This window comes from Cervus canadensis, chromosome 33 (assembly GCF_019320065.1).
Source record: "Cervus canadensis isolate Bull #8, Minnesota chromosome 33, ASM1932006v1, whole genome shotgun sequence".
NCBI lineage: Eukaryota > Metazoa > Chordata > Mammalia > Artiodactyla > Cervidae > Cervus > Cervus canadensis.
This window is the reverse complement of record NC_057418.1, coordinates 31400029-31423526: the sequence shown is the minus strand read 5'-3', so window position 1 is coordinate 31423526 and position 23498 is coordinate 31400029. Positions and strand designations below refer to the sequence as shown.

Genomic DNA, 23498 nt, shown 5'->3' with positions numbered 1-23498 from the left:
CAGGTCACACTCACACACGCTCGGGAGGCCTGGTCACACTCACATTCTCAGGGTGCCCCATCACACTCCTACACTCTTTGGGCGATCAGTCACACTCACACACATTCGGGGAGCCCTGGTCACACACACACATGCTTGGGGCGCCCAGGTCACACTCACACACACTCAGGGACCCGGGTCACACACTCTCAGGGTGATGAGTCACACACACACTCGGGGACCCCGGTCATACTCAGGGTGCCCTGGTCACACACACACACACACACACACACACACACACACACACTCACCCCTCTGCTTCCCGAGCCTCCGCAAACACAAAGCCTGTCTCTTCAAAGCTCAGAGACTCTTGAACACGGTAGACGTGGGGGCCAGAGGTCATGCCCTGAGGGGAGGCAGGTTCAGCTGTCAGGCCACCCCTGCCCTGGTCACTTCCTCAGGCTCCTGTGGGGCCGTGTGTGACTGTGGCGTGTGCTGGGGGATGGTGTGTGTGACCCTGGGACCTCATGTGACCTCGGGGCTGGGCGTGTGACCTCAGGGCTGGGCGTGTGACCTCTGGGCTGCGTGTGTGACCTTGGGGCTGGGTGTGTGAACTCGGGGTTGAGTGTGTGACCTCACAGCTCTCTGAGCGGCCACGGGGACGTGTGTGACGGCCGTCCTGTCCCCTTCAGTTCCTGATTCACTGCGAGGGCACGCGGTTCACGGAGAAGAAACACCAGATCAGCATGCAGGTGGCCCAGGCCAAGGGGCTGCCCAGCCTCAAGCACCACCTGCTGCCTCGCACCAAAGGCTTCGCGGTGACCGTGAGGAGTTTGAGAAATGTAGGTAAGGATGACCCCGCGGGGCCCCCTGCAGCCAGGGAAGGGACCCCAGCACCCAGAAGGGAGCCAGGGACGGAGGCTGCCAGGTCACCCCTGGTTAGCCTGGGTCCAGGCTCCCGGCGTCAGACGAGTGGCCACAGCCCCCCCCCCCCACACACACACACCATGTGCACACACACCACTGAACACACCATGTGCACACGCACCACGTGCACACGCACCACGTGCACGCCAGGTCAAGCCTGCCCTCTGCTGCTCAGCACCGGTACTGCAGGCGGCACTGAGTTCCCCCAGGGCCCTGCGCCAGCCAGGTCAGCCCAGGTTTTTGGGGTGGTTTTGCTTTGTGTGGCATTTCTTGCCCATCTGTGGCATCAGCTGCCCCCGCCCCCGACAATGATCTCTGTGCCCTTGTCATCTATCCGGCTGGCCTCGAGTCCAGAGCCCTGAATTACGGTAGGTAAGAGCAAGAGGCGAGTAGCCACAAAACCAGCTTGCTCCAGACTGTGGTCTCCTGTTGAACCCTCCTTCCTCGGGTTTGGAAGCGCGAGTTTTTACCCTTTCCTCCCGTGCAGCTGCTCCGGAGGCCCCACTGCCTTGTCCCTCGTCTCTCAGGAGGCAGGAACTGGGGGATCTCCTCCCCACTTCACCCAGGTCCCCCAACCCCCACCCCACCCTGGTGCCCCCCCACACCATCTCTGCACCCCGGAACCCCAGCCACATCTCCTGGTGAGGCGGAGGCCCCCACCTCCTCCCCAGCCTGCATCGGGGATGGGGGTCGGGGATGTAGGTGTGGACGGTGTGTGGTGTTTCTCTGCTGTCCCCACCCCTGGGGGCAGGGGGACCCCCGGGAGCTCTGAGATCACGCTGACCGGTCCCACGGAGGACACAGTGGCAACACCGACTCCAACACGTGCGGGTCCTAAAGGTCTCTGACTCTGCTCCTGGGCCCCTCCGCTGATTCCTCCCTCGCGTCCCTCCTACCCGCGGTCCCCACCTTGTTCCTCACTGGCCCCCTGCTACCTGCATCACCACCTCTCATCTTCACATCACCCAGGCAACCCGCCGTCACTCCGGGGAGAGGAAGGGACCGCTGGTCCTGGACTCAGTAACTCCCAGCCCCGAGGACCTGCCGGGAGTGGCCCATCTCCCCTTCCCTCTGGGAGCCGGGCCTCAGAGGGGCCCCAGCTGTCTGCCTGCAGACTTGGTTTGCTCTGGTTTCACCCCAAAGGCTAGAACCTCCCTGTCAGCTAGCTCCCTGCTGCTGCCGGGTGAAGTCCAGCAACCAGCACAGGAACACCGGGGGCTGCTCCATCTCGCAGACACATCTCCTGGCACCTGCTCCATCTAGCAGGGTCAGGAGGCCTGGGGAAGGGGCTGGCTCCTCCCCTCACCAGCTGTGCCATCCAGGGGCAGGTCACCTCACCCCTTGGATCCTCCATTTGCTCTTCTGTAAAACTTCTTAGGGTTACGAGCACGCTTAAAGGAGAGAATACACATGGGCAACTCAGCATCAGGGCTGGCACGTCGTAAACATCTCATCAAACATTGGCTCTGGCTCGGAGCCCCCTGCTGCCCCCTTCACCCCTCGCCTTCTCTTCCAGGTGGGGGTGTCGAGCTTCCAGTTCTGATTTCCCGGCTGAGCTTTGCCTACAGCCGGAAGGGGCCAGGCTGCCCAGAGGCTGTCCCACTCCCCTGGATAGTAATAATGACGATGGGTGATAGCAGGCACTTTTGACACCCCAGCAGCACAAGCATCTCACACACGCAGGATGGCCAGAGCGTGTGGGCGCCGGATGCAGCAAAGAAACACGTTTTGACTTCCAATTCGCAGATGGGGAAGTTGGGGCTGAAGGATGGGGGAACTTATCCCAAGCGGCTCCACCCTTACAGGGTGGGCCGGGGTCACACCCAGGCGGCCTGGCGGGCAAGGCCAAACCCTCCTTCTCCTAGGCTCTGCAGACCCGTGGGTCGAGTGCCCGGCCTGGTTCTGTCACTTTAAGACCTGGGGTTTCCTTTCTGGAAAAGGAGGGAACCCTGCAGATTTAGGCTCTTCTCTGGGGCACTGCCTGGGGCACTCCCATCCTTGATTAATGGAAGGGACCCCCACCTCCGTGGCAAGCCTCAGGCTCCTATGTCAGAGCGGCCTGAAGAAAGGAGGTGTGTTTTGAAACCCCTTGACCCAGCAAGAACACTCACACCCTGGGGCTCTGCAGCCTGAAGGGTTTTCGTTCTGGGTCATTCATTCTGGGCTTACAATGGCTGGGCGATGTACTCCACGAGCTTATTCTCCACCAGCCTTTCTCTTCCTGGGGGCGGGGCGGGGACCACTTCTAACCGCAGGGGAGGACAGGGGAGTGGTCTCGTTGGTTGGGTTGCGGGGTTGGGGATCTGCCTGCCCGCAGCCCTTCAGGTCAGCGGGAGGGCCCCTCTCCCCTTGGCTAAGACGTGGTCCAGCTGCCGGAGCGCCCCCACGTGTGGTCGGGCAGCCAATCAGAAGCAAACAGACAGACCACGTGACTTTGTACCCATCCATCCGCTGCTTGCTCTTTTGGAGGTAGCGCGGGCGTGCGGGGCTCTCGCTAAAGTCTGCCGGGCGCAGGGTCCTGGGCCCTTTGGGATGCGCTGGCGTTCACTGCCCTGAGTCAGCTCCGTTCTCCCGGAGAACGAGGCTCAGGGAGGCCGAGTGGACTGTCCGGGAGGAGATCCCACGGCTGGGAACAGGTGGTCCTGGGGCTCACACCCAGACTGACTGCAAAACTCCTGCTCTTTCCACTGTCCGGTCCTGTCTTACCGACCGCGTAGGAAGGGCCATCTGTTTCCACTCCGCATTTCCACCCTGCTCTCCCCTCACTGTTCCTTCGGGCGTCCTGCCATCCAAGAAGCGTTCATGAAGTCTGGGCCGGGCCCTGGGGCTGCAGCGGTGGGTGTTGACATAACTTCCATATTTGTTGTTCATCGTTCAGTGGCTCAGTCGTGTGTCCGTCTCTTTGCAACGCCAGGGATGGCAGCAGGCCAGGCTTCCCTGCCCTTCACCATCTCGGAGTTTGCTCAGACACACGTACACTGAGTCCGTGATGCCATCCCACCATCTCATCCTCTGTTGCCCCCTTTCGGTATATTGACAGGTTAACTCACCACTGGGTAGACATTAAAATCACACAATCTTGTTTGTTTCCCAGCCATGCGTCAACTGACTACACCATATTTCAATTCCTTAGGAAGTCTCTAGTATCTTATTCTCCTTTTATAACGATCATATTTTTCTAAGGGAAAAATGCCCATAGAATGGTTACATTGCCGTGACTCAGAGACCTCCTTAGACAGCATTCTTTGGATTGCTTTATCTATTAATATTTGTTTACATATCTGTTGTAGCACACCTAGATGTGCAATTGTAGCTCTGCTTTAAATTGATATGACCTCAATAATAAGTGTTTTCTAAGTTATAGTGTGCTTTTCTGATGATGGAACGTGATATATATTCAATGTAGAGCGCTTGGACAATATAGAAAAGTGTCAAGAAGAAACCATAGCCCCTTTGTTCCCAGATAATCAGCCAGCAGTTTGATTCTTGTTTTCCAGTATGTATATCTACAAAATGGAACTGGGTTCACACGCTCTATCCTGCTTTGTATTTGTTTTATTTTTTATAGTTTCAGCTGTATATGACTGTACACTCAATTTCAGAAACAATGAAAATCCAACCCTGCTGGGAGTCCTCAATGGCAAGAAATATCATGCAGATTTATACGTTAGGTAAGTCAGCTCCATTTCCTTTCCAGAAAATGGAATGCCCATCCCAAAACAAATAAGTCACAAACGACCCACAGACCTTCTCCCAGGGGAGTGTGCTAATAATTTCATGTCTGCAGTCGGCATTGAACGGAATGTGTTCACAGTCCTGTTTATGTCGAGAGACTCATGCTGTGCTGTAAACAATTAGGTGAAGCCTCTCTTCTCCCCAGCCACTCTCTGACTCTCTCTCATCAAAGAGCTCGGATCTGAACACATGAGAGACAGTATTTTACAGTCATTTTTGAGACTGAGTGTGAGCGTTTATTTTATTGAGCCCTTTTCTTGGAGGGTGTATCTGCTCCATAGAAATGGACACAGATACAAGCATTCTAGAGCTTACAAAGAGGCCTAGAAGCAAATGGAGACCACTTTAGCAGCAACTCACTTATGTGTTATAGTCCAGGCTAGGGAGCGTGGAGAGGCGGGTGTCCTCCTTGACAGGTCTGAGTTGAATCAGGCACATTGTTAGTTTGAACCAGTGTTTGGGGCACCTGGTGTGGGCCTCCCCCTTGCTAGCCACTCTCTACCTTGCAGGCGGATTCCTCTAGAAGAAGTCCCGGAGGAGGAGGACAAGTGTGCGGCCTGGCTGCACAAACTCTACCAGGAGAAGGTCAGTGCTCAGGGCCGGCTCCGCGCCGTCCAAGGCTCCCTTCTAGGCAGCAGCTGCAGGTGCTGGGGGCCTTTGGGAGTTTATAGAGGTAGCTGAACCTTTCCCGTGGGGCAGACCTCATGCTCCAGATAACAACCACCCCAGATAATGATAGTCAGTAGGGTCTAACACTCTACTTGGCAACAGGGAAAAGCAAAAGCGAAGTCGCTCAGTCGTGTCCGACTCTTTGCAACCCAATGGACTGTAGGCTACAAGGTTGCTCCATCCATGGGATTCTCCAGGCAGGAGTACTGGAGTGGGTTGCCATTTCCTCTTCCAGGGGATCTTCCCGACCCAGGGATCGCGACCTGGGTCTCCCGCATTGCAGGCAGATGCTTTACCCTCTGAGCCACCAGGGAAGCTCAGGAAACAGGGAAAAGAACTTGCAAAATATTCTTAAAAGGGGGCTTCACAGAAAGAATGGAACTATGTTATGAGTGTAGTGGACAAAAAAAAAAGGAAGTAACGGTCCCAGGAGCCCTTGTCCATTTTCCTGCCACTGGTCCCAAGGCAGAATATTCTTGGGTGTACGGGTGTTCTCTACGGCAGCGATGGCTGAGTCCAGTTAGGGAGCGTGTCTTGTCCCAAAACATCACCAACATAAGCAGGACAAAGGCTCACAAGCTTCATCCGGGCCAGGTTTGATTTGTGCTGTGCCCACCCCATCACCCCTGCTCAGCCCCTGGACGCCTCTCTGTGTCCAGCCTGGCGCCTTCCCCCCCACCCCACCCCGCCTCCACAGCATCTCCGATCGCCCCCCATTCTCATTCTGTCCTCTTAGCAAGGCCTCGTCTTTTCAGTGGTTTCCCCCCAGACAGACATGCAGAGGCAGAGGGAAATGTAATCGTTATTGCTCTGACTGCTCGCTCTCACGCAGGAGAAAAGTTTAGCTTCCACCTGGTGAGGGAGGCATTTTCAGGCACAGGAAAAACGTCCTTTTGAATCCGTCATCCATTTGGAACCCAGACCAGCTCGTTATCTAGAATCAGATACATTCCATAGGCCTCTGATTTCCCTTCACCAAAGTCCATGAATACGGACTGGCTAACATTCGTGTCTTTTCCACCCCACGGCTCAAGAGAAGATGGTCATACAGAACTTCAAGGGGATCTGCACTATTGCTGAACAGGAATTTTAATCCTACCTTTGAGAACGTGTTACGATTTCGGTCTAAAAGACTCGCAAATCTCCACCATCAGATGAAAGAGATGCTCTTAGAAATGTGCTTCGTTTTTGGAATCCAGATCCTGGCGCTATATTCTCGCAGGAAGTCGCGTCTCTGTTCCTAAGGACGAGCTTTTCCAGCAATGCCTGCGGACCCCTCTCTCCGAGCTGCCTCTAGTCTCCTTCCGGGGGGATTTGCAGGCAGACCTGTCTGTTCTCCCCTCACGGATGCTCAGGAGAGGCTGGTTGGCCTGCCCCTAGGGCACGGAATTTGCAGACTCCTGGGCCTCGGCCTTGGGGTCTTAGGATGTTTGAGGGGGAACTAGAAACTTGTATTTCTGGGACACTGCTGTTGATGTCGATGGGCTGAGGGCCCGTGGGTGGAGACACATTGCCTGACGCTTGTTAGTGGCGAGATGCTGCGTTTCTGATGTTCTGCGCTCATGCCGGCCTGGGCTCGGACAGAGAAACACAAGACGGCAGAACTTCCTTCCCTCGGGCTTCCTGCACGAGGCGGCGTTTCCCTTGTGCTGCTTTCTGGTTTAGTCAGTTCAGTCGCTCAGTCGTGTCCGACTCTGCGACCCCATGGACGGCAGCATGTCAGGCCTCCCTGTCCATCACCAACTCCCGGAGTTTACCCAAACTCAAGTCCATTGAGCCGGTGATGCCATCCAGCCATCTCATCCTCTGTTGTCCCCTTCTCCTCCTGCCCTCAATCTTTCCCAGCATCAGGGTCTTTTCAGATGGGTCAGCTCTTCACATCAGGTGGCCAAAGTACTGGAGTTTCAGCTTCAGCATCAGTCCTTCCAATGAACACCCAGGACTGATCTCCTTTAGGATGGACTGGTTGGATCTCCTTGCAGTCCAAGGGACTCTCAAGAGTCTTCTCCAACACCACAGTTCAAAAGCATCAATTCTTCGGTGCTCAGCTTTCTTTATAGTCCAACTCTCACATCCATACATGACTACTGGAAAGACCATAGCCTTGACTAGACAGGTCTTTGTTGACAAAGTAATGTCTCTGCTTTTTAATATGCTGTCTAGGTTGGTCATAACTTTCCTTCCAAGCAGTAAGCGTCTTTTAATTTCATGGCTGCAATCACCATCTGCAGTGATTTTGGAGCCCAGAAAAATAAAGTCAGCCACTGTTTCCCCATCTGTTTGCCATGAAGTGATGGGACCAGATGCCCTGATCTTAGTTTTCTGAACGTTGAGCTTTAAGCCAACTTTTTCACTGTCCTGTTTTACTTTAATCAACAGGCTCTTAAGTTCTTCACTTTCTGCCATAAGGGTGGTGTCATTTAGCGGTAGAAAAAAACTGAGAAACGTGCTAAGGCCTCAGAACTGAATCCTTTCATAAAGAGCCACACACACAAACCTACACATGTGGCCCCCAAACTCCATCAAAGCAAAGCAGGTGTTTCTCCGCCAGCAGCAGACGTTTAGGCGCGACCCTGTCGTTGTGCAGAGCAAGCTCACCGGGCTTTCCTCAGAGGCCCCTTTCCTTCTTAAGGCCTTGGATTCCCCGCTAAACTTAGATTCCCCTTTAAACTTCATGTCAGCATGAAGTGACGGTGCTCAGTTTGGAAGGAGTTCTCGAAAGGACCATCTAGGTCAGAGCTCTCGAGCTCTTGAGGAGGAAACGAAGGTCCAGAGAATGAGGGAACGGCCCCATCTTCCAGCTCATTCATCAAAGCTGCAGGCTGGGGGGCCGGGGCCTGCCCCCACAAGGGCTGGGACCGCGGCCCATCTCCGGTGCGGTGAGCAGACCTTTGAGGCCACCCTTTTCCCCTGAGGGCCGACCACTGACCAGTAAGAAAAGGTGGTCAGCGGTGCCTCCAAGAGGAAACGTGATCGACTTCTGTGGTTTCCGCGTCTGCCCCATTTTCTCAGGAGCCTGCATGTGTCTGGGGCTTGACATGCTTAAAATGCTGGTGGCCCCCCATGTGGGGCCAAGGAGTGGGGGGCTTCTTTTTATCATCACGTTTCCAGTGGACGCTGTTGAAAGACAATTCTGTAGACTTCCAGGCTCGGGGTTTTAGGGGTGCAGCTCTCAGACTTAACAGAAAACGAAGCGGGTGGGCAGCCATGGACTCTGGGCCAACACTTTGTTCCAGCAGGGACATCAGTAAAAAGGAAGTTGCTTCTGCCATTTCAACACTCTCTAAAACAGACCTGAAGGGTGTCAGCTCTGAAAACAGGACCATCCTTTAAGTGGGACCAATCTCACATTTAGAAAACATACAATGTGTATTGCATGTCAGCACTTGGGACACCCCGCCCCGGCTGGGGGGTGGGGGGTGGTCCTAGCTCTGAGAAGCATTAACCACCCTCGTGTACTCTGCTTGGGGACCCACGGCTGGCTCCCAAGTGAACTCCACCGTGAACCCGTGATCCTAGACCCTTCTCTCCCCAGAGCCTTCACGGTTTCGCAATTGTGTGGTTTGTAACTTTTCATCTCTAATTGAAGGTGCTTCTCTGGGTTATAGTTTGAAGTTTGTGGAAAGGATTAGCAATTTGCCGCTCATGGTGCTTCCTGGGTAGCTCAGTGGTAAAGAATCCGCCTGCAATGCAGGAGCCGTGGGTTTGATCCCTGGGTCAGGAAGATCCCCTGGAGAAGGGAATAGCTACCCACTCCAGTATTCTTGCCTGGGAGATCCCATGGACAGAGGAGCCTGGTGGGCTAGAGTCCCTGGGGATGCAAAGAGTTGGACACAACTGAGTGACTAAACAACAGTTTGGCTTGCCAATTAAGGCACGGGTGAAAGAAGCAACTTTGCGAGGGGCCCTGTGGGTGTTCCCCGGGTCCCCGAGGCCAAGGCTGGTCCGAGTCGGGTGCAGAGCTGGGGGCCCAGGGCAGGGAGGCGGCGGGAGGCGCTGTATTTGGAGCACCGGCCTCGGGAATTGGAATTAAGTGGGTTTTCAAGCTGCTGCTGGGTGTTCCACTTTCAGAGGGCATCGCTCCTTGGAAGGGTGGCAGGCCTGGCCCCACAGCACGGTCCTCTGCAAACACCACTTTCCCCGGCCCGAGCCCTGGCTGACGCCTGGGGTGGGGCTGTCCCCAGAAGTCTCCCCCTACCCCCACCCCCCACCCCCCAGCTCTCTCTGTCCCACTGTCTTTTTCCTCTCCTTTTCTTCCCTTTCTACCCCAGGGTCATAAGAGAAAACCTCTTTTGCCGAGTGAACGCTGGCAAGGCCCGCGTAGCCCAGCTGTACGTGGGCGCCCAGCCTCCACGCCCTCCTGGCGGTGTGTTGGTGGCAGCGCTCTCAGTGTGGCCTCGGGGCACCTGTCCTCTGCCAGCAGGCTTTCCTGCTCCTGTAGACTTTGGGTTGATGTTTCTTTCTAAGAATCAGTTCCCACTGCTGGTGTATAACATGCCACAGGATGATGAGACGTGCAGACCAAAAATGCAGGCACCGTAAACAGTCTCCTCCCTGCCTGGTGGACTTTATTACAGAAGAAATAACACGGCCCAGATAGGGCTGTGGAGCTGACGTCTGGCCCTGAGCCAGGCATCCATGTCCCACCCAACACGGTCACAGGGTCACAGGGACGCAGCCCGGGAGGCTGGTGGGAGTCACAGGGCCACTGGGGAACAGTGCGGGGTCTTGGGTGAGATTTGGTTTTCGAATCGAACCAGAGGGAAAAAACTGAATATGAATTCTGAATCCTGCTGACTCCTAGAAAAGGGAGTGCCTTCTCCTCTTGTTAGAGGCACACAGGAAAAAATCTTGGCTTAGCAGATGTCTTAGTGGAAATGAGACAGCAAAAGCAAACCCAGTTCCCCATTATATGCTGAGTCGCTCAGTCGTGTCCGACTCTGCCACTCCATGGACTGTGGCCTGCCAGGCTCCTCTGTCCTTGGGATTCTCCAGGCAGGAGAGAGTTGCCATTCCCTCCTCCAGGGGATGGATTTTCCCGACCCAGGGATCTTACCCGCAGCTCTTATGTCTCCTGCTTGGGCAGGCGGGGTCCTTACCACTAGCGCCACCAGGGAACCCATTATTACAATAGAAAAGCACTATCAAGGCTATTGGAGAAAAAAATTCGAGAAAAGAAAACTCGCCCATTTTTTAAATGGGTGAATTTTATGATATGTAAATGCACCCCAATAAAGCTTTTTTTTTTTTTTTAAGGCACAAAAGTATCATCTCCTGTCTTAGTCCAGTCAGGCTTCTAAAACAAAGCGCCACAGGCTGGGTGGCTTATAAACAGCAGAAACTTCTTCCCCTCAGTTCTGGATGTTGGATGTTGAGGAGTTCAGGATGAGGGTGCCAGCGTGGTTGGATTCTGGTCACAGCCGTCGTCCACGATGCTGCGTCCTTACGGTCGAGGGGCGAGACGGCTCTCCGGGCATCCCTTTCATAAGGGTGCTAACCGCATTCGTGGGGACTCCGCTTTCATGACCTATAACACAAGGGTGTTCTCATCCCTTCATCTTTGGGGTTAAGATTTCAGCATAGGAATTCAGGGAGGCAGGTGCAAACTTCCAGTCCACTGCACCCTTGTTACCAGGCTTCACCGGGATGAGAAAAATCACCCAAGTTCTGGCAGGAAGTGGAACGGGAGGCATTGGCAAGCTAGGTACCATCTTGCGGGGCATCCACACGCCACTGTCACTTCCAAGGAAGTCCTCCGCTTAGCGGACCGGCTGTGGCTCCCTCACCTCCTCTTTTTTTGGTTGGTTTGTGCTGGGTCTTCCCTGCTGTGCTACTGCACACGCCTCTCTTGCTGCCGCAAGCAGGAGGGCTGCTCTTCGCTGTGCGTGGGCTTCTCATCGCGGTGGTTCCTCCTGTGAGGCAGGGGCCTCAGGGTGCATGGGCTTGGTTGCTCCGTGGCCTGTGGCATCTTCCCAGGCTGGGGGGTCAAATCCCTGTCCCCTGCGTTGTCAGGGAGGCCCCATCCGCTGTGTCACCGGGGAAGCCCACCTTTACCTCTTGAGGGTGGGACACTCCGCACACGGTCCATTGTCTGTTTACAACTGCTTGATCACGTGCTTTTCTTGAGCCCCTCTTGACTTCCCCCCCACCCTCCAGGAGACCCAGGAGGGAAGTTGAAGAGGGGCAAGGGTTTGGGGGGCGGGAAGGAGCCACCGTGCAGAGCCCCTGAACTGCCCAAGAAGGGCCAGAGGTGCTCCTTCCAAAGCGGCCCATCTGAGGATTCATTTTAATCACGACCTTGGGAGGTCGGAAAGTGGCATCTTCTGGTACATCTTGGTTGGGAAAGAAGACGAGTATGGCCGACTTTAGACCTCTCTTTCTCAAGTGGATAAAAGTTTAGTATTTAATACTAAACTTTTTGGTATTTTGGTCTAGCATCAAAATTCAGCACTTAAGGTAGAGGGTTCGGGTGCATGGGAGCTCATTTCTCTAGAAAACTCGACTCCCTGGAGAACCGAGCCGCGATGGGTGAGCCGGCCGTCTGGACCACCGATGGGCTTTGCTGGGCGAGCTCCCTGTCGGCCCCGGGATGCTGTTAGGGTATCTGGGTCGAGCTGGGGAGACTCCCGTGGCCTCGACTGGGCTGGGGAGGGTGGGACCCAGCGGGCCTGGGTTGGGGTGGCCGGGCGGCAGGCGGTCAGCAGCCCTGTGCCCGCAGGACGCCTTCCAGGAGGAGTACTCCCGCACGGGCACCTTCCCCGAGACACCCGTGGTGCCCCCGCGGCGGCCCTGGACGCTCGTCAACTGGCTCTTCTGGGCCTCGCTGCTCCTCTACCCCTTCTTCCGCTTTGTCGTCAACATGGTCAGCAGCGGGTCCTCCCTGACGCTCGCCAGCTTCGTCCTCGTCTTCTTCGTGGGTGAGTCGGGCCGGCGGGGGGCGGGTGCCTCTGGGGGCGGGGGAGGACGAGGCCCTGGAGGAGGGGAGCACCCCGATCGGAGTCCTGAATCCCGGGGCTGGCGGACCGCCTCGCACCCTCCCGGTGCGTGCACGGGGCCCTGTGCATAGGGGGAGCCATCCCCTCCGGAGATGAGCTCCCGGCCGCTGCAGAGGGCTCTAGTCACAATCGCTTCCTCCTCACCTGCAAGAAAACCATTTCCTGGGTCCCAGCAGGAAGCGACAAAGGCTCTTTGCCACTCAGAGCAGGTCTGGACCTTTTTGGGGGAAGTCGGCGTGGGCACTTCTCGGCTGGCTGCCGCGTGGAGGTGGTGGTCAGCTCAGTCCTTTGACTCATCGCTACGGGCTTTGACCTGGGTGTTGTTTCAAAGGGCTGTTGTTTCTCCACGGCCCATGCTTCCCTGGATACTGCTGCTTTTTGACGGCGGGGGCGGCCAGTTCCCACTACACAGGCCGGGTGCAGGTCAGCCTGCCGTGTTTCCGGGGGGTTGTGGTCTCCAGGCCCCGGTGGAGGGGATGGACCCTGCCTTGCGCAGCAGCAGCAGGAAGGCAGCGCCCTCTGGAGGAGGCTGGGTTCCCCGCAGGTGACGGCTGGAGACACGGGCGCCTCCTGCAGCTTTGGAGGAACCGACTCCCCAAGGCCTCATCACCCCTGAGCTGCGCCTCGCTTCCCCCTTCCCTGGATCACTGTGTCTTGGTCCTCTCACAAAGCCTTTCACCGCTGGAGTCGGGCTCGCTCCACGACGCCATCAACTCTGCAGCAAAGTTCTAATACTGGGGCAGGGGTCTGGTGTTCAGAGCTGGCCCCAGGCTGAAGGCAGCCCATTTTAACGGGCCCACGGACTCTGTGAGCCTCGTAGGTTGGGTGGACCCCTGTCCCCATCGGGTCCCTGGTGTGACAGTTCACAGACAGGATGCTGAGGCTCTGGAAACTGAGGTTTCAGCCACTCCCCCTCCATCCACTCTTACACGCCTACTGCAAACGGACTGTGCGGTCAGGCTGTAATGGGTGCCAGGCTCATCAAGGGGACTGAGGTAGACATGGTCCCCGCACCCAAGGAGCCCACTGCGTCTGTCCTCTCTGGAGGGAGCGCGTAAACCGCAGCTCCTGCCTCCGTATCCTGTTTTCTAGCTTCTTGGTGGTTAAACTGGGCTCTCGCCTGCATCCTACACTTTTTATCTCTTTGGGCCAAATCCCGCTGTCGGAGAAAAGGCAGGCAGGGACGCGGCTTGTCTGCTGCTCTGAAACTTGCACCAGAAGCCGTGTTGAGACATGCTGGGAACTAAAATAGCTATTTGAGCCCCTGCACTGTCCAGGTAAGTCCTTACGCTTTGCTGAAGGGTGCCTGTAAGTTGCACTGCATTCACGAAAGAACCCTCTGGAGGGATGGGCACCGGAAGATACAGCCCACCACAGTCTGCTCAGCTCCACTGTCCAAGGATTGAAACAACATACAGAACAGCCTTGTTCTCTTTTAATGTGTCTTAGCCCAGTTAGAACCCCGGCCCCACGCTCAAGGGTAACTGTGAGGCGGGGATGGTGAAAAGCACCCGGGGTCAGCCAGCTCTCAGCTGATGCTTGAGATTCACAGAGCTCCCCGCCTTTATTCCGTCAGGCAGGGCCCACCGGAGTCCCCACAGGCCTCTGACCTGCCCTTCCTGTTTCCGCAGCTTCCATGGGGGTCCGATGGATGATCGGCGTCACGGAAATTGACAAGGGCTCTGCCTATGGCAACATGGACAGCAAGCAGAAACACAGCGACTGACCCGGGACATGTCACCACCCGAAGGGGACCTTGGGGGGACTGGTGGACACCGCCGTCACCCTGGGCGGGACCCAGTGACGAAGCTGGGGGAGCCCCTGCTGGGGAGGCAGGGGCTGCGGTCTCAGCATCAGGTCGGGGGGAGGATGTCCTTCCATCTTTCCCCCGCACGCTTTAGTGGGCTTCGGGTCTCGTTCTTTCCGTGTGTCTGTGTGCGTGCGTGTACGTGTGTGTTAACAACATACGTGAGAGTGAGGCGTGCTGAGTGGGCTCATTCCGAGGGTATCTGAGGTGCGGGGGGAGGGCAGAAATGGGGACCTCAGAGGGTGGGGGGCTCCCTGCCATCCTCTGGTGCTGAGTTTTCTGTTAACCCTGGCTCGCTACAGAGTGAAAGACACTTTGGTAAGATGACTAAATTATGCCTCCCAAAAAAACCAAAAAATTAAAGTGTTTGGCTTCTCTCTGGTGTGTGCACACAGCGCCCCTCTCCCTTCAGACCCCCTTCCTGCACTTTGGAGTCCCGGACCACACAGCGCTCCCGAGGAGGGAGCTGGGGGCTGGGGGCTGGGGGCAGGGGTGCAGAGGGCAGGCCGGGTGGCTGGAGGAGGTGGGTTCCCGGCGGCGGGAGCCTGTGAGGCTGTGTGGAGACGGCAGGTGCCGGGAAGCTAGCCGGGCACGCATGCGGGACCCAGGGACGCCCCGGCCGCCCTGCGGTGGAGTCTGTCCGGCCTGAATCATGACGATGCGCCCGCTCCCTGGATTCCCTCCTCGAGGAGCAGACTCGTCTTGAACACTGAGATGAAGGCAAGCAGTCCTGCAGGGATGTGAGAGATGGCCTGGCGTCCTCTGTTTATCCCCATAGCGAGCAGAATCGGGTCCCCCAAACCAGTGCAGGCTCACTGCTACTGGAGGGCCGTACGCAGGAGCCCAGGTGCCCCTCTGCGAAGGCTCGGACTGAGCGGACATAGGCCCCGCGTCCCCCCGGCTTCCGCCTTCCTTCTGGAAGCGCAGACTCCCCTGACTCGGAGGAGCTCCGCGCCGTGGCACCTATGGCCACGTTTGGAGTAACAGTCCGCGGACAGGGCTCCGGCAAACTGTGGCCAGCCGTCAGACGCCAGGTGCAAAAGAAGAGCGAAGAAAAGCAGCAATATTTCCGGAGGCGGACGATGGGAAACCGGATGCTGCGTGACCTCAGGCTGAGACGCCGCCGCGCGCGCCGGGTCTCCCGGGTCCGTGCATGGAGCTGGGGAAGGGCCGCTCCATGCCGCCCGGCCCTTACTGCTGCTCTGCTGAAGCTCTGTAACGGGATGAGCTGTCCCGGATAGACGGTGGCCAGATACTGTGTAAAGGCTCATTCTGTTCCAAGTCACGTCCTAGGTTCGCTCTTAAGTCACGGAGCGCTCACCCGGCACAAGTGATGTTGCGGGAGGGGTTAAGAGGAGCTTCCTGCTGAAGGGAGGATGGGGCAGCCCTGAGACAGGACCGCAGGGGTGACAAGGGGACACGCTGGTGTGCTTGTGGGAGGGGAGGGGCCGTGAGGCCCCCACCTGGGTTGACTTCCTGGTGTCCCCGAGGGCGGGGCAGGAGACCCGATGCCTTTCCCGCCCTGCGTCAGGCCGGGTGCGGGGGTCGCAAGGGCAGCCTCCCCCGGGCAGAGATGCTCGGGTGTGCACCTGTCACCCCCCACCTGGATGGGGCCCTCCCAGCGCCCTGGGAGACACAGGAGAGCCGTCAGGAGCATCGGCACAGCTCAAACCCTGCAGCTCATTTGCTCCAAGACCCTGTTTTTCCAACTGGCAAATAGGGGTGATAACACCCACCTCTTGGGTCATCTCAAGGGTGAAACGAGGCCATACATGTGAGCACACGTTAAGAACCCCACAGCATTAGACAAAGAAGGATTAGAACAATTGGAAAGTTGCCTCCATGCTGCTGTGTCTCAACAAAACGTTCAGAAATTAAATGACCTTGGGGTGTCCAAAACCGCCTCGTTTTCCTGTCATCTTCCCATTCAGCAGCAGTAACCTAAGCCCTAATAGCATTCACCCACACCTTCTGCCTGGAATGTGAAAGGGCCCCACAGGCACTCAGCGTTCTTCTGAACTTGTCTCTGGGACCAAACACAAAGCGGCGAGCAAACGGACAGTTCTGCTGACAGCGCAGATCTGAGGGTCCCGGTTAGGGGAGGGCGGGCACTACGTTCTCCCGGGAAGGACTGACGGTGCTCCTGCTAACAGTGCCTTAGGACCAGAGTGTGGGGAGCCGGCAGGGACCCTGACCAGCGTTTCACAGGTTCACTCTTCCCTGAGCGAACATTCTGTCTGGCGGGACGGGACCTACCTGGCCGTTGCTCCTCACCGGTCCCGAGATGGCAGAGACAGCCACGGAGAGACGCATCACCCCTTCCCCAGTCCCTTAACCCGCTTTCAGGGTCTCGTAAGTGCCAGGGCCTCTTCAGCAGGGAGCGGTGCTGGTTCCCAGGGTGTGAAGCCGCCCCTCTGTCCCCGAGCGGCGGAAGACGGAGTGCAGCATCACATCCCGTCTGACGTCTCCATGGCGGGTGAGGTCGGCCTTGCTCAGAGACCCGGCGTGGAAGAGAAGATGCCAAGTTTGCTGCATGCTGGAGGTCGGTGCAGGGTCCTCCCGGGTGTTAGGAGCCGCGTCCTAGGCCTGCAGCTTTGAGGCAGGGGGCGCTGAATGCACTTCTTCCAGGAAACCCAGCCCACCAAGTGATTTAAAAAACACCAACCGTGTGAGATGGGTTTAAGGGAAGTGGACCATTCTGTGACTGACGTGGAGAAAGCGCAGGTGCATGTTCTGAGCTGGCTGACTACCTCTTTATTGTTCGTAGAGAAAACACAGTTTGCTTTATTTGTAGGGTCACACGGCATTACTGGAATATCATTCTCTAAAGAGGGCCGAGTAAAAGCAGCTACAGATGTTTAAAGATTTTTAGATGCGCTTTTCGGATCTGAAAGACAGTGATTTAGATGTACAATCCAGCACCTGTCCAACCAGAATGTAGAAACAGCTGTGATAGACACAGACAGGGCCCGGGCGGCTTCTGGTTTTCCTCCTGGAGAAGCGAGCAGTGTCCTGGCTGGCCCCCAAGCCAAACAGACAAGGCTTTTCGGAGGCTTTAAGAACTCACTCGTAATGGTGGACGGACATGGGAAGGCAGACTGGAGGGACCCGTCCCCCGCTCCCAAGAGGAGGTTCCATCCAGCGTTTGTCCAATGCGCTGCCGGGTCGGAGTGGGAGGAGCGCATCCTCTGGGGCCACACGGGAGGCCCGCGGGGGCCACGGTTCCGCCTGCAGCCGCTGCTGCCAACCTCCCCACCTGCGCCAGAGCTGCTCAGGAGGGCGGCCGCCAGCGTGACTGTCCAGCTGACTGCGTGCCGGTCACTCAGGCTGACTTGTTCCGCGTCAGCATCATCTTCAGCAGCTGTGTTTCTGACGCCTTAACCACGCGGCCCCTCCTGCTGTTTCCAGAGCACCAGATGAAGCAGCTGGGACCCTCGTGTTCCCTGACTCGGGGCCCTGCCTCCAGGAGCCGGTCCCTCTGCCCTCTGAGATGACCCCCACCCTGCACAGAAGGCCGGGGGGTTCGGCTGTCAGCCAGTCACCTGAGCCGCAGCGCGGACCCGGCGACGATGCACAAGCAGGCGTCCCAAGCTCCGAGGCTGCGTCTCAGGCTCCTGCATCCTTGGCGTGAGTGTCTCAGAGCTTCCGACCACGTTAGGCGGAGACCGAGCGCTGCAGACGCCCCAGGCTTCCTGTCCCACCGGGCACCCCCCGAGAACAGGCTCAGTGCACAGTCCTGGACCTCTAGACCTGGGAGAGCTGAGACCCACGCACGGCGCCTGCTACCACCTGGCGTCTGTTTCCGACGCGTGGCTGCTGGAGATGACCCCTCTTCTGGGCAGGAACAGCAGAACACACAACTTCCCCTCAACAGCCAGCGTGGTGTCACCTCTGCAGGGGGCAGGCCGGCTCCTGCCACCGCCGTACCCACCCCCCCGGACAGTGTCACGGCGAGCAGTCAGTCACGAAGGGACACGGATTTAGAGGCTTTAATAACTGAATTTCAATTGTCTTCTTTTGACGCCTTTTACTAAAGTAAAAATAGAAACCTTTCTCGAGCAGTGAGGCCAAAGTGAAATTGGTCACCACTGCGAATTTCAGTTATCAGCGGGAAAAAAAGCAAAGGGTCTCTCCAGTAAAGGATAACTAGCTACAAATGAGGCATTCCCCAGTCCCTGCAGCCTTGTCCTATTTTAATATTAGAGTAATGGATTAATTAAAAAATAATAATAAGCACTTACTTAGACCTTTTCAGTATCTAGAAAATATCTCCTAGGGCTGTTGGTGAAGCTTTTCACTGAGAAAGACTTGTACAATTTTTACCTTTAATTTTTTTTTTTTACACAGTCTCGTTTCACATGTGGGGGTGACTAGAGAGTTTTGAAATTTCTAGCATCTATGTTCCCTTGAGTTTTAATGAAGTAAGTGGTATGAATACAAAGTTTGGGGTGCTGAAAAACAATCCATTCAGAAGGTGGGTCAGAAACCACTAAGGCTGCACATGTGTGAGGAAGTCACTCAAAACAGGAATGATCTGAATGGACCAAGAAAAAAAAAATCACCTAATGTATGGAAAGAACTGTGCTTCTGAAATTTATAATAGTTGACCCAAGAAGCGAACAAGTGGGGTGATGAGATGGCAGGCCGCTGGAGCATGTGACTAGAGGACCACCCAGGACAGAGGGCGGGCGACCCTTTCACAGTAAGTCAGGATGAGGCTGGGACTTAAGAGGCTGCTGGGCTACAGGGAGGGCGAAGCAGTCCAAACAGCATAGAAGTTTCCATCACCAAAACCATCTGATCATCTCAGCAGAGGCAGAAAGAACATGGGCAAAGTCAAACCTCTAGTCATGATAGAAACTCAATAAACTGGGAAAACAAGGGAACGTCTTCTACCTCATACATGGCATTTATGAAAAGCCCACAAGAAACACCATAAATTAAAAGAATGACTATTGCCAGCTAAGGTCAAAATCATGACAAGAACATGATTCTCACCAAAGCAGATCTGTTCTCTGGCGGGGGCTGGGCTGGGCTGGGCTGGGCGTGGCAGGGGTGGGGGCGCAGGTGGAGACAGTTTAACAAGCTGATCCTGAAATTCATAGGGAAACACAAAGGACCCAGAATAACCAAAACAATCTTGAGGAAGCAGAACAAAGTTGAAGGGCTCACACGTCCCAGCTTCAAAACTTCCTTTACAAAGCTACATTAATTCAGACAGTGGGGTTCTACAGAAGACAGCTCTGCAGATCAATGGAACAGAACAGAGTACAGAGATAAACCCCTAGATTTGTGTTCAATGATTTCAACAAGGACGCCAAAACAATTCAACAGAGAAAAACGTCTTTTTAACAAATGAATGCAAGGTCTAATAAATATTGACATGCAGAAGGGTGAACTTGGACCTTTATCTGATATGATATATAAACATTAAAAACAGATGATAGAGCTAAATATGAGAGCTAAAACTATACAACTCTTAGAGCAAAATATAGGTATAAATACTTCATGACCTTGAGTCACGTCATGGTATCAAGAGCACATGCAATAAAGCAGCAGCCTGTAAGCCAGACTTTAAAATTTAAGACTTCTGTACTTCAAAAGAAGCCATTAAAATGTGAAGAGACAAGCCACAGACTGTGGGGAAAGAAACATTGGCAAATCAAATATCTGGTATTTGATTGTATCCAGAATGTATAAACATCTCTCACAACTTAGTAAGAAGACAAGTAACCCAATACAAAAATGGGCAAAAAATTCACACAGACCACTAAAGAAGACGAATAGCCAACACACGCAAGAAATGCTCACCGCGGTCGGAGAAATGCAGATCAGAACCACGCTGAGAAACCATAATGAGACCCCACTTGACATATACTGGGAGGGCTACTATAAAAGCCAGTGTCACGAGTTGGCGAGGGTTGGGAAAAGCTAGAACCTTCTGTGTTGCTGGTTGGGAATGTAAGTCAACGCAGCCGCACTTTGGCAGTTTGACGGTTTGTTAAAAAACTGAACATGGATTTACCCTATGAGCCAGCAGTTCCACTCTCAACAGAAATGAAAATACAGAGCCACACAAAGACCTGGACGCAAACGTTCGGTGCAGCCTCATTCTTTGCATCCCCAAAAGTGAAAGCAGTCAATGAACAAATAAATCACGTGGTATATCCATGCAATGGAATAAGACTCAGCAGTAAAAAGGAACGGCGTAATTAACACAGTGCCACCACATGTACAAACCTTGGAATCATTGTAAGTAACAGAGGCCAGGCACGCAAGAGCGCAGTCTAAAACTCCACTTATACTCAATGTTTAGAGCAGGTGAACCTACAGAACCAGTAGATGGCTCAGCGGCTGCCTACGGCTGAGGGGCGACTGACTGCAAACGAACATGAGCGTTCTTCTGGAGAAACGGAATTCTTCTCAGCTGGATCATAATGAAGGCTGTACAACTACGTACCTGTGTTAAAAATCACTGCACCGTACGCTTTATGTTACATCAATCATCCCTCCGAGGGTCATTTTAAAGAAATGACATTACAAATGCTTCTGTTACGCCTCCTTTCTCAGGGACATTAATTTCTGTGCTGAGGGGATCAGCGCCCTGGAGGGAAGGTGAACACAGACAGAATGTGCCTCAGCCGGCACTTGCCCAGAGTCAGCTGCTACGTGTCAGGAGTGCTTCAGATACCCGCTAAAAAGATTTCAGGAAGCTTTAAGGTCAATCTTTTAAAAAAATTTAATAGAAAAAAGAAATAAAAGAACACCATCAACAATAGATAGTTTGGGCTATTTTAGAAAACTAACTGCTGAAATATTTACATTCTGAAAAAAGACGCTTTCTTGTCAAGATATTATTCAGCAGTATTTACACTGACCCGGCACCTATACATCTTGATTTAAAAATAAAACTGAGCGCCCAACATGCGATAACAAGGCTTGAACTTGTATCTACTCTGAACTTGCAGTTAACATCCAAAGACTTGAAAGGGCCTCCGACGTCCTTCGTGTTTCGTTTCTCTCCCGCTCTGTGGCGAGGAGACTCTAGACCCTGCAGGCCTGACAGCGCCCCTTCCGTTGAGGGACACGGCAGAGACAAGGGCAGACCTCTGTACAGATAACATGTTGGCTCGGAAGCTGATAACCACTGAGAGACAATATAACAGCTTTCCTAAAATAAACCATTTATTGAAAAAAGAACCTTTTTTCTTAAAATTTCATGAATCGTCCTTTTGCAGAACAAACCTGTGGCTTGCCAACAACAACAAAAAAAGGCAAGGGTTCAGTCAGTGCACTCGACAAAAAAGGAGATTAACAACGAGGCCCGGGACGCCTGCTAACACTGCAACTGCTTCTGGACCTAGAAAGGTCGACGGTATCACACTGATGCCACAGTTCTCCATCGGCGGGACCCGGCGGGCACGGAGGCGGGGTCCGTGTACAGTAGTGACGGCACTTGGCACGCAGCTCCTCTGCCTTGCGGGCACCAGCTCTCGGGGGGCCCCGGGCCACGGACGGGAGCAGCAGGAGGCGGGCGCCAGCTCTCGGGGGGCCCCGGGCCGCGGACGGGAGCAGCAGGAGGCGGACGCCCGTCACCGGGCAGCCGGCCGGCTCGGAGGGTCAGAGGGGCCGACGCCGCTCCTCGGCGCGGTCTTCGTGGAAACGTTACATACAGTAGTGATCGCGGGGACTCTCCGAGTACAGGCACTCTGCCAGGCCCCAGACGTGTCCGCTTCACTCTTCATCCGTGCAGACCTGTGAGGAAGGCAGGACAGCGCTGAGCCCCACTCTTGCGTGCCGCGCGCCAGGTTTGCGGGTGAGTCATCACCGGCGCCCCCCGATGCTCCGGCAGTGAGCCTGGCCCAGGGCAGAGGCGTGACCGAGGCAGGGGGATGTCACCGCCAAGCTCCGGCTTTACTTACTACTGACAGCACCTGTCAGGGTGTATCTGTACAAGGTCAAGTCAAGAAAACTTGTTTATATGCCTCATAAACAATAAACACATTTTTATTTAATTACAAACCCCTAGTATCTACACAGTAAACAGAGCTACTGGCTCCTTGATTTCGCTCCCCCAGGAGTGATGTCACCACCCCAGCCTCATCTCCCCTCACCAGGGCCTGTAAGTGTTTTCTCCAGGGTTCCATTCTCCTTCCATTTCTTCTCCAAATACTCTCCCAGCAATATTTCTGTCTCCAAGCCTATCTCCTACCCTTATTTTCTCCTGAGTGCCAGTCCAGACTATTTACACACCCCCAGCAGGTGTCCAAACACACCTTAAACCGCATCTACCAAAGAGAAAACCATCACCCCCGGCCCCAACCCTCAGCCAGTGGCCCTCCTGACCCGTCCTGGTGAGCAGAACCCGATACCTGCTGACGCGAGCAGGGCCTGGCGCCGTCCTGGGCTCCTGCCCCCACGCACCTCCTTCCACACCCATCAGTCACACACTCACGGCCCCCCTTAACCTCTCAGCTCAGTTCAGTCACTCAGTCGTGTCCGACTCTTTGAGACTGCACGAACCGCAGCACACCAGGCCTCCCTGTCCATCACCAACTCCCGGAGTTTACTCAAACTCATGCCCATCGAGTCGGTGATGCCATCCAGCCATCTCATCCTCTGTCACCCCTCCTCCTCCTGCCCGCAATCCCTCCCAGCATCAGGGTCTTTTCCGATGAGTCGGCTCTTCACATCAGGTGGCCAAAGTATTGGAGTTTCAGCTTCAACATCAGTCCTTGCAATGAACACCCAGGACTGATCTCCTTTAGGAGGGACTGTGTAGCTGATCCATCACCCCTGACCTCCCTTCGCAGCCTACTGGCCGTGTCAGCAGCTTCCTAACTGATCTCCTGCCGCCACAACAATCGTGTCGTGCTTTCCAACAAAACTGACGTCCCTCTCTCGGTTCCTGTCTACTTTCCGGCGCCATCGATGGCCACCATCCTCACCCTGTGCCCCGACAGCTCTCTCTGACACCCGGCTTCGCCCTCTCGGGAGCCAGGCTCCCTTCCACTCTGTCCCCCGGACTCCTGCCTCCGCTCCCCGAGCTGGCTAATCCCTCCCCAACGGCTCTGGCATCTCACTCTGAAGGAGCTGGGGTCACCTGACGGGATGAAAGTCCTCTCCTCGGTGATGCTACAACGTGGCACACGTTCCACCATCACGGCTCTAACACGACCCTCGGTCGGTACTCGGTCCGTCCCTGCTCCCTCGGTAGAGACTGGCTGCTACCAACCCTGCACTCACGCAGACTGCATACTCTGAAGGGAAACTGTCTCACCCCGTCCCCCTGAAAATCCCATTTAACGGTCCCAAGCGCCCCTCAGAGCACCAACATGGGTCAAGGAGAACTGCAATGAACACCTGCCAAAGGAAAAAAGAAAAAA

The 23498-nt window shown here is 55.2% G+C and overlaps 2 protein-coding genes across 12 annotated transcripts in view; one reads left to right on the top strand and one right to left on the bottom strand.

Annotated features, from left to right (window-relative positions):
* The window catches only part of AGPAT4 (1-acylglycerol-3-phosphate O-acyltransferase 4), a 126376-nt gene extending 111887 nt beyond the window's left edge, over nt 1–14489 (top strand). For all 5 annotated transcript variants that reach the window (XM_043457309.1, XM_043457308.1, XM_043457312.1 and 2 more), the window contains 5 exons: nt 672–825; nt 4475–4577; nt 5151–5226; nt 12029–12227; nt 13937–14489. In XM_043457309.1, coding sequence (XP_043313244.1) covers nt 672–825; nt 4475–4577; nt 5151–5226; nt 12029–12227; nt 13937–14031 — 627 coding nt within the window. In that variant the 3' untranslated portion in view covers nt 14032–14489. The remainder of the gene's footprint in view (nt 1–671; nt 826–4474; nt 4578–5150; nt 5227–12028; nt 12228–13936) is intronic.
* A 6790-nt stretch (nt 14490–21279) lies between these two features.
* MAP3K4 (mitogen-activated protein kinase kinase kinase 4) overlaps nt 21280–23498 on the bottom strand; it is a 139980-nt gene continuing 137761 nt past the window's right edge. For all 7 annotated transcript variants that reach the window (XM_043457299.1, XM_043457302.1, XM_043457303.1 and 4 more), the window contains one exon: nt 21280–21867. In XM_043457299.1, the coding sequence (XP_043313234.1) occupies nt 21847–21867 (21 nt within the window). In that variant the 3' untranslated portion in view covers nt 21280–21846. The remainder of the gene's footprint in view (nt 21868–23498) is intronic.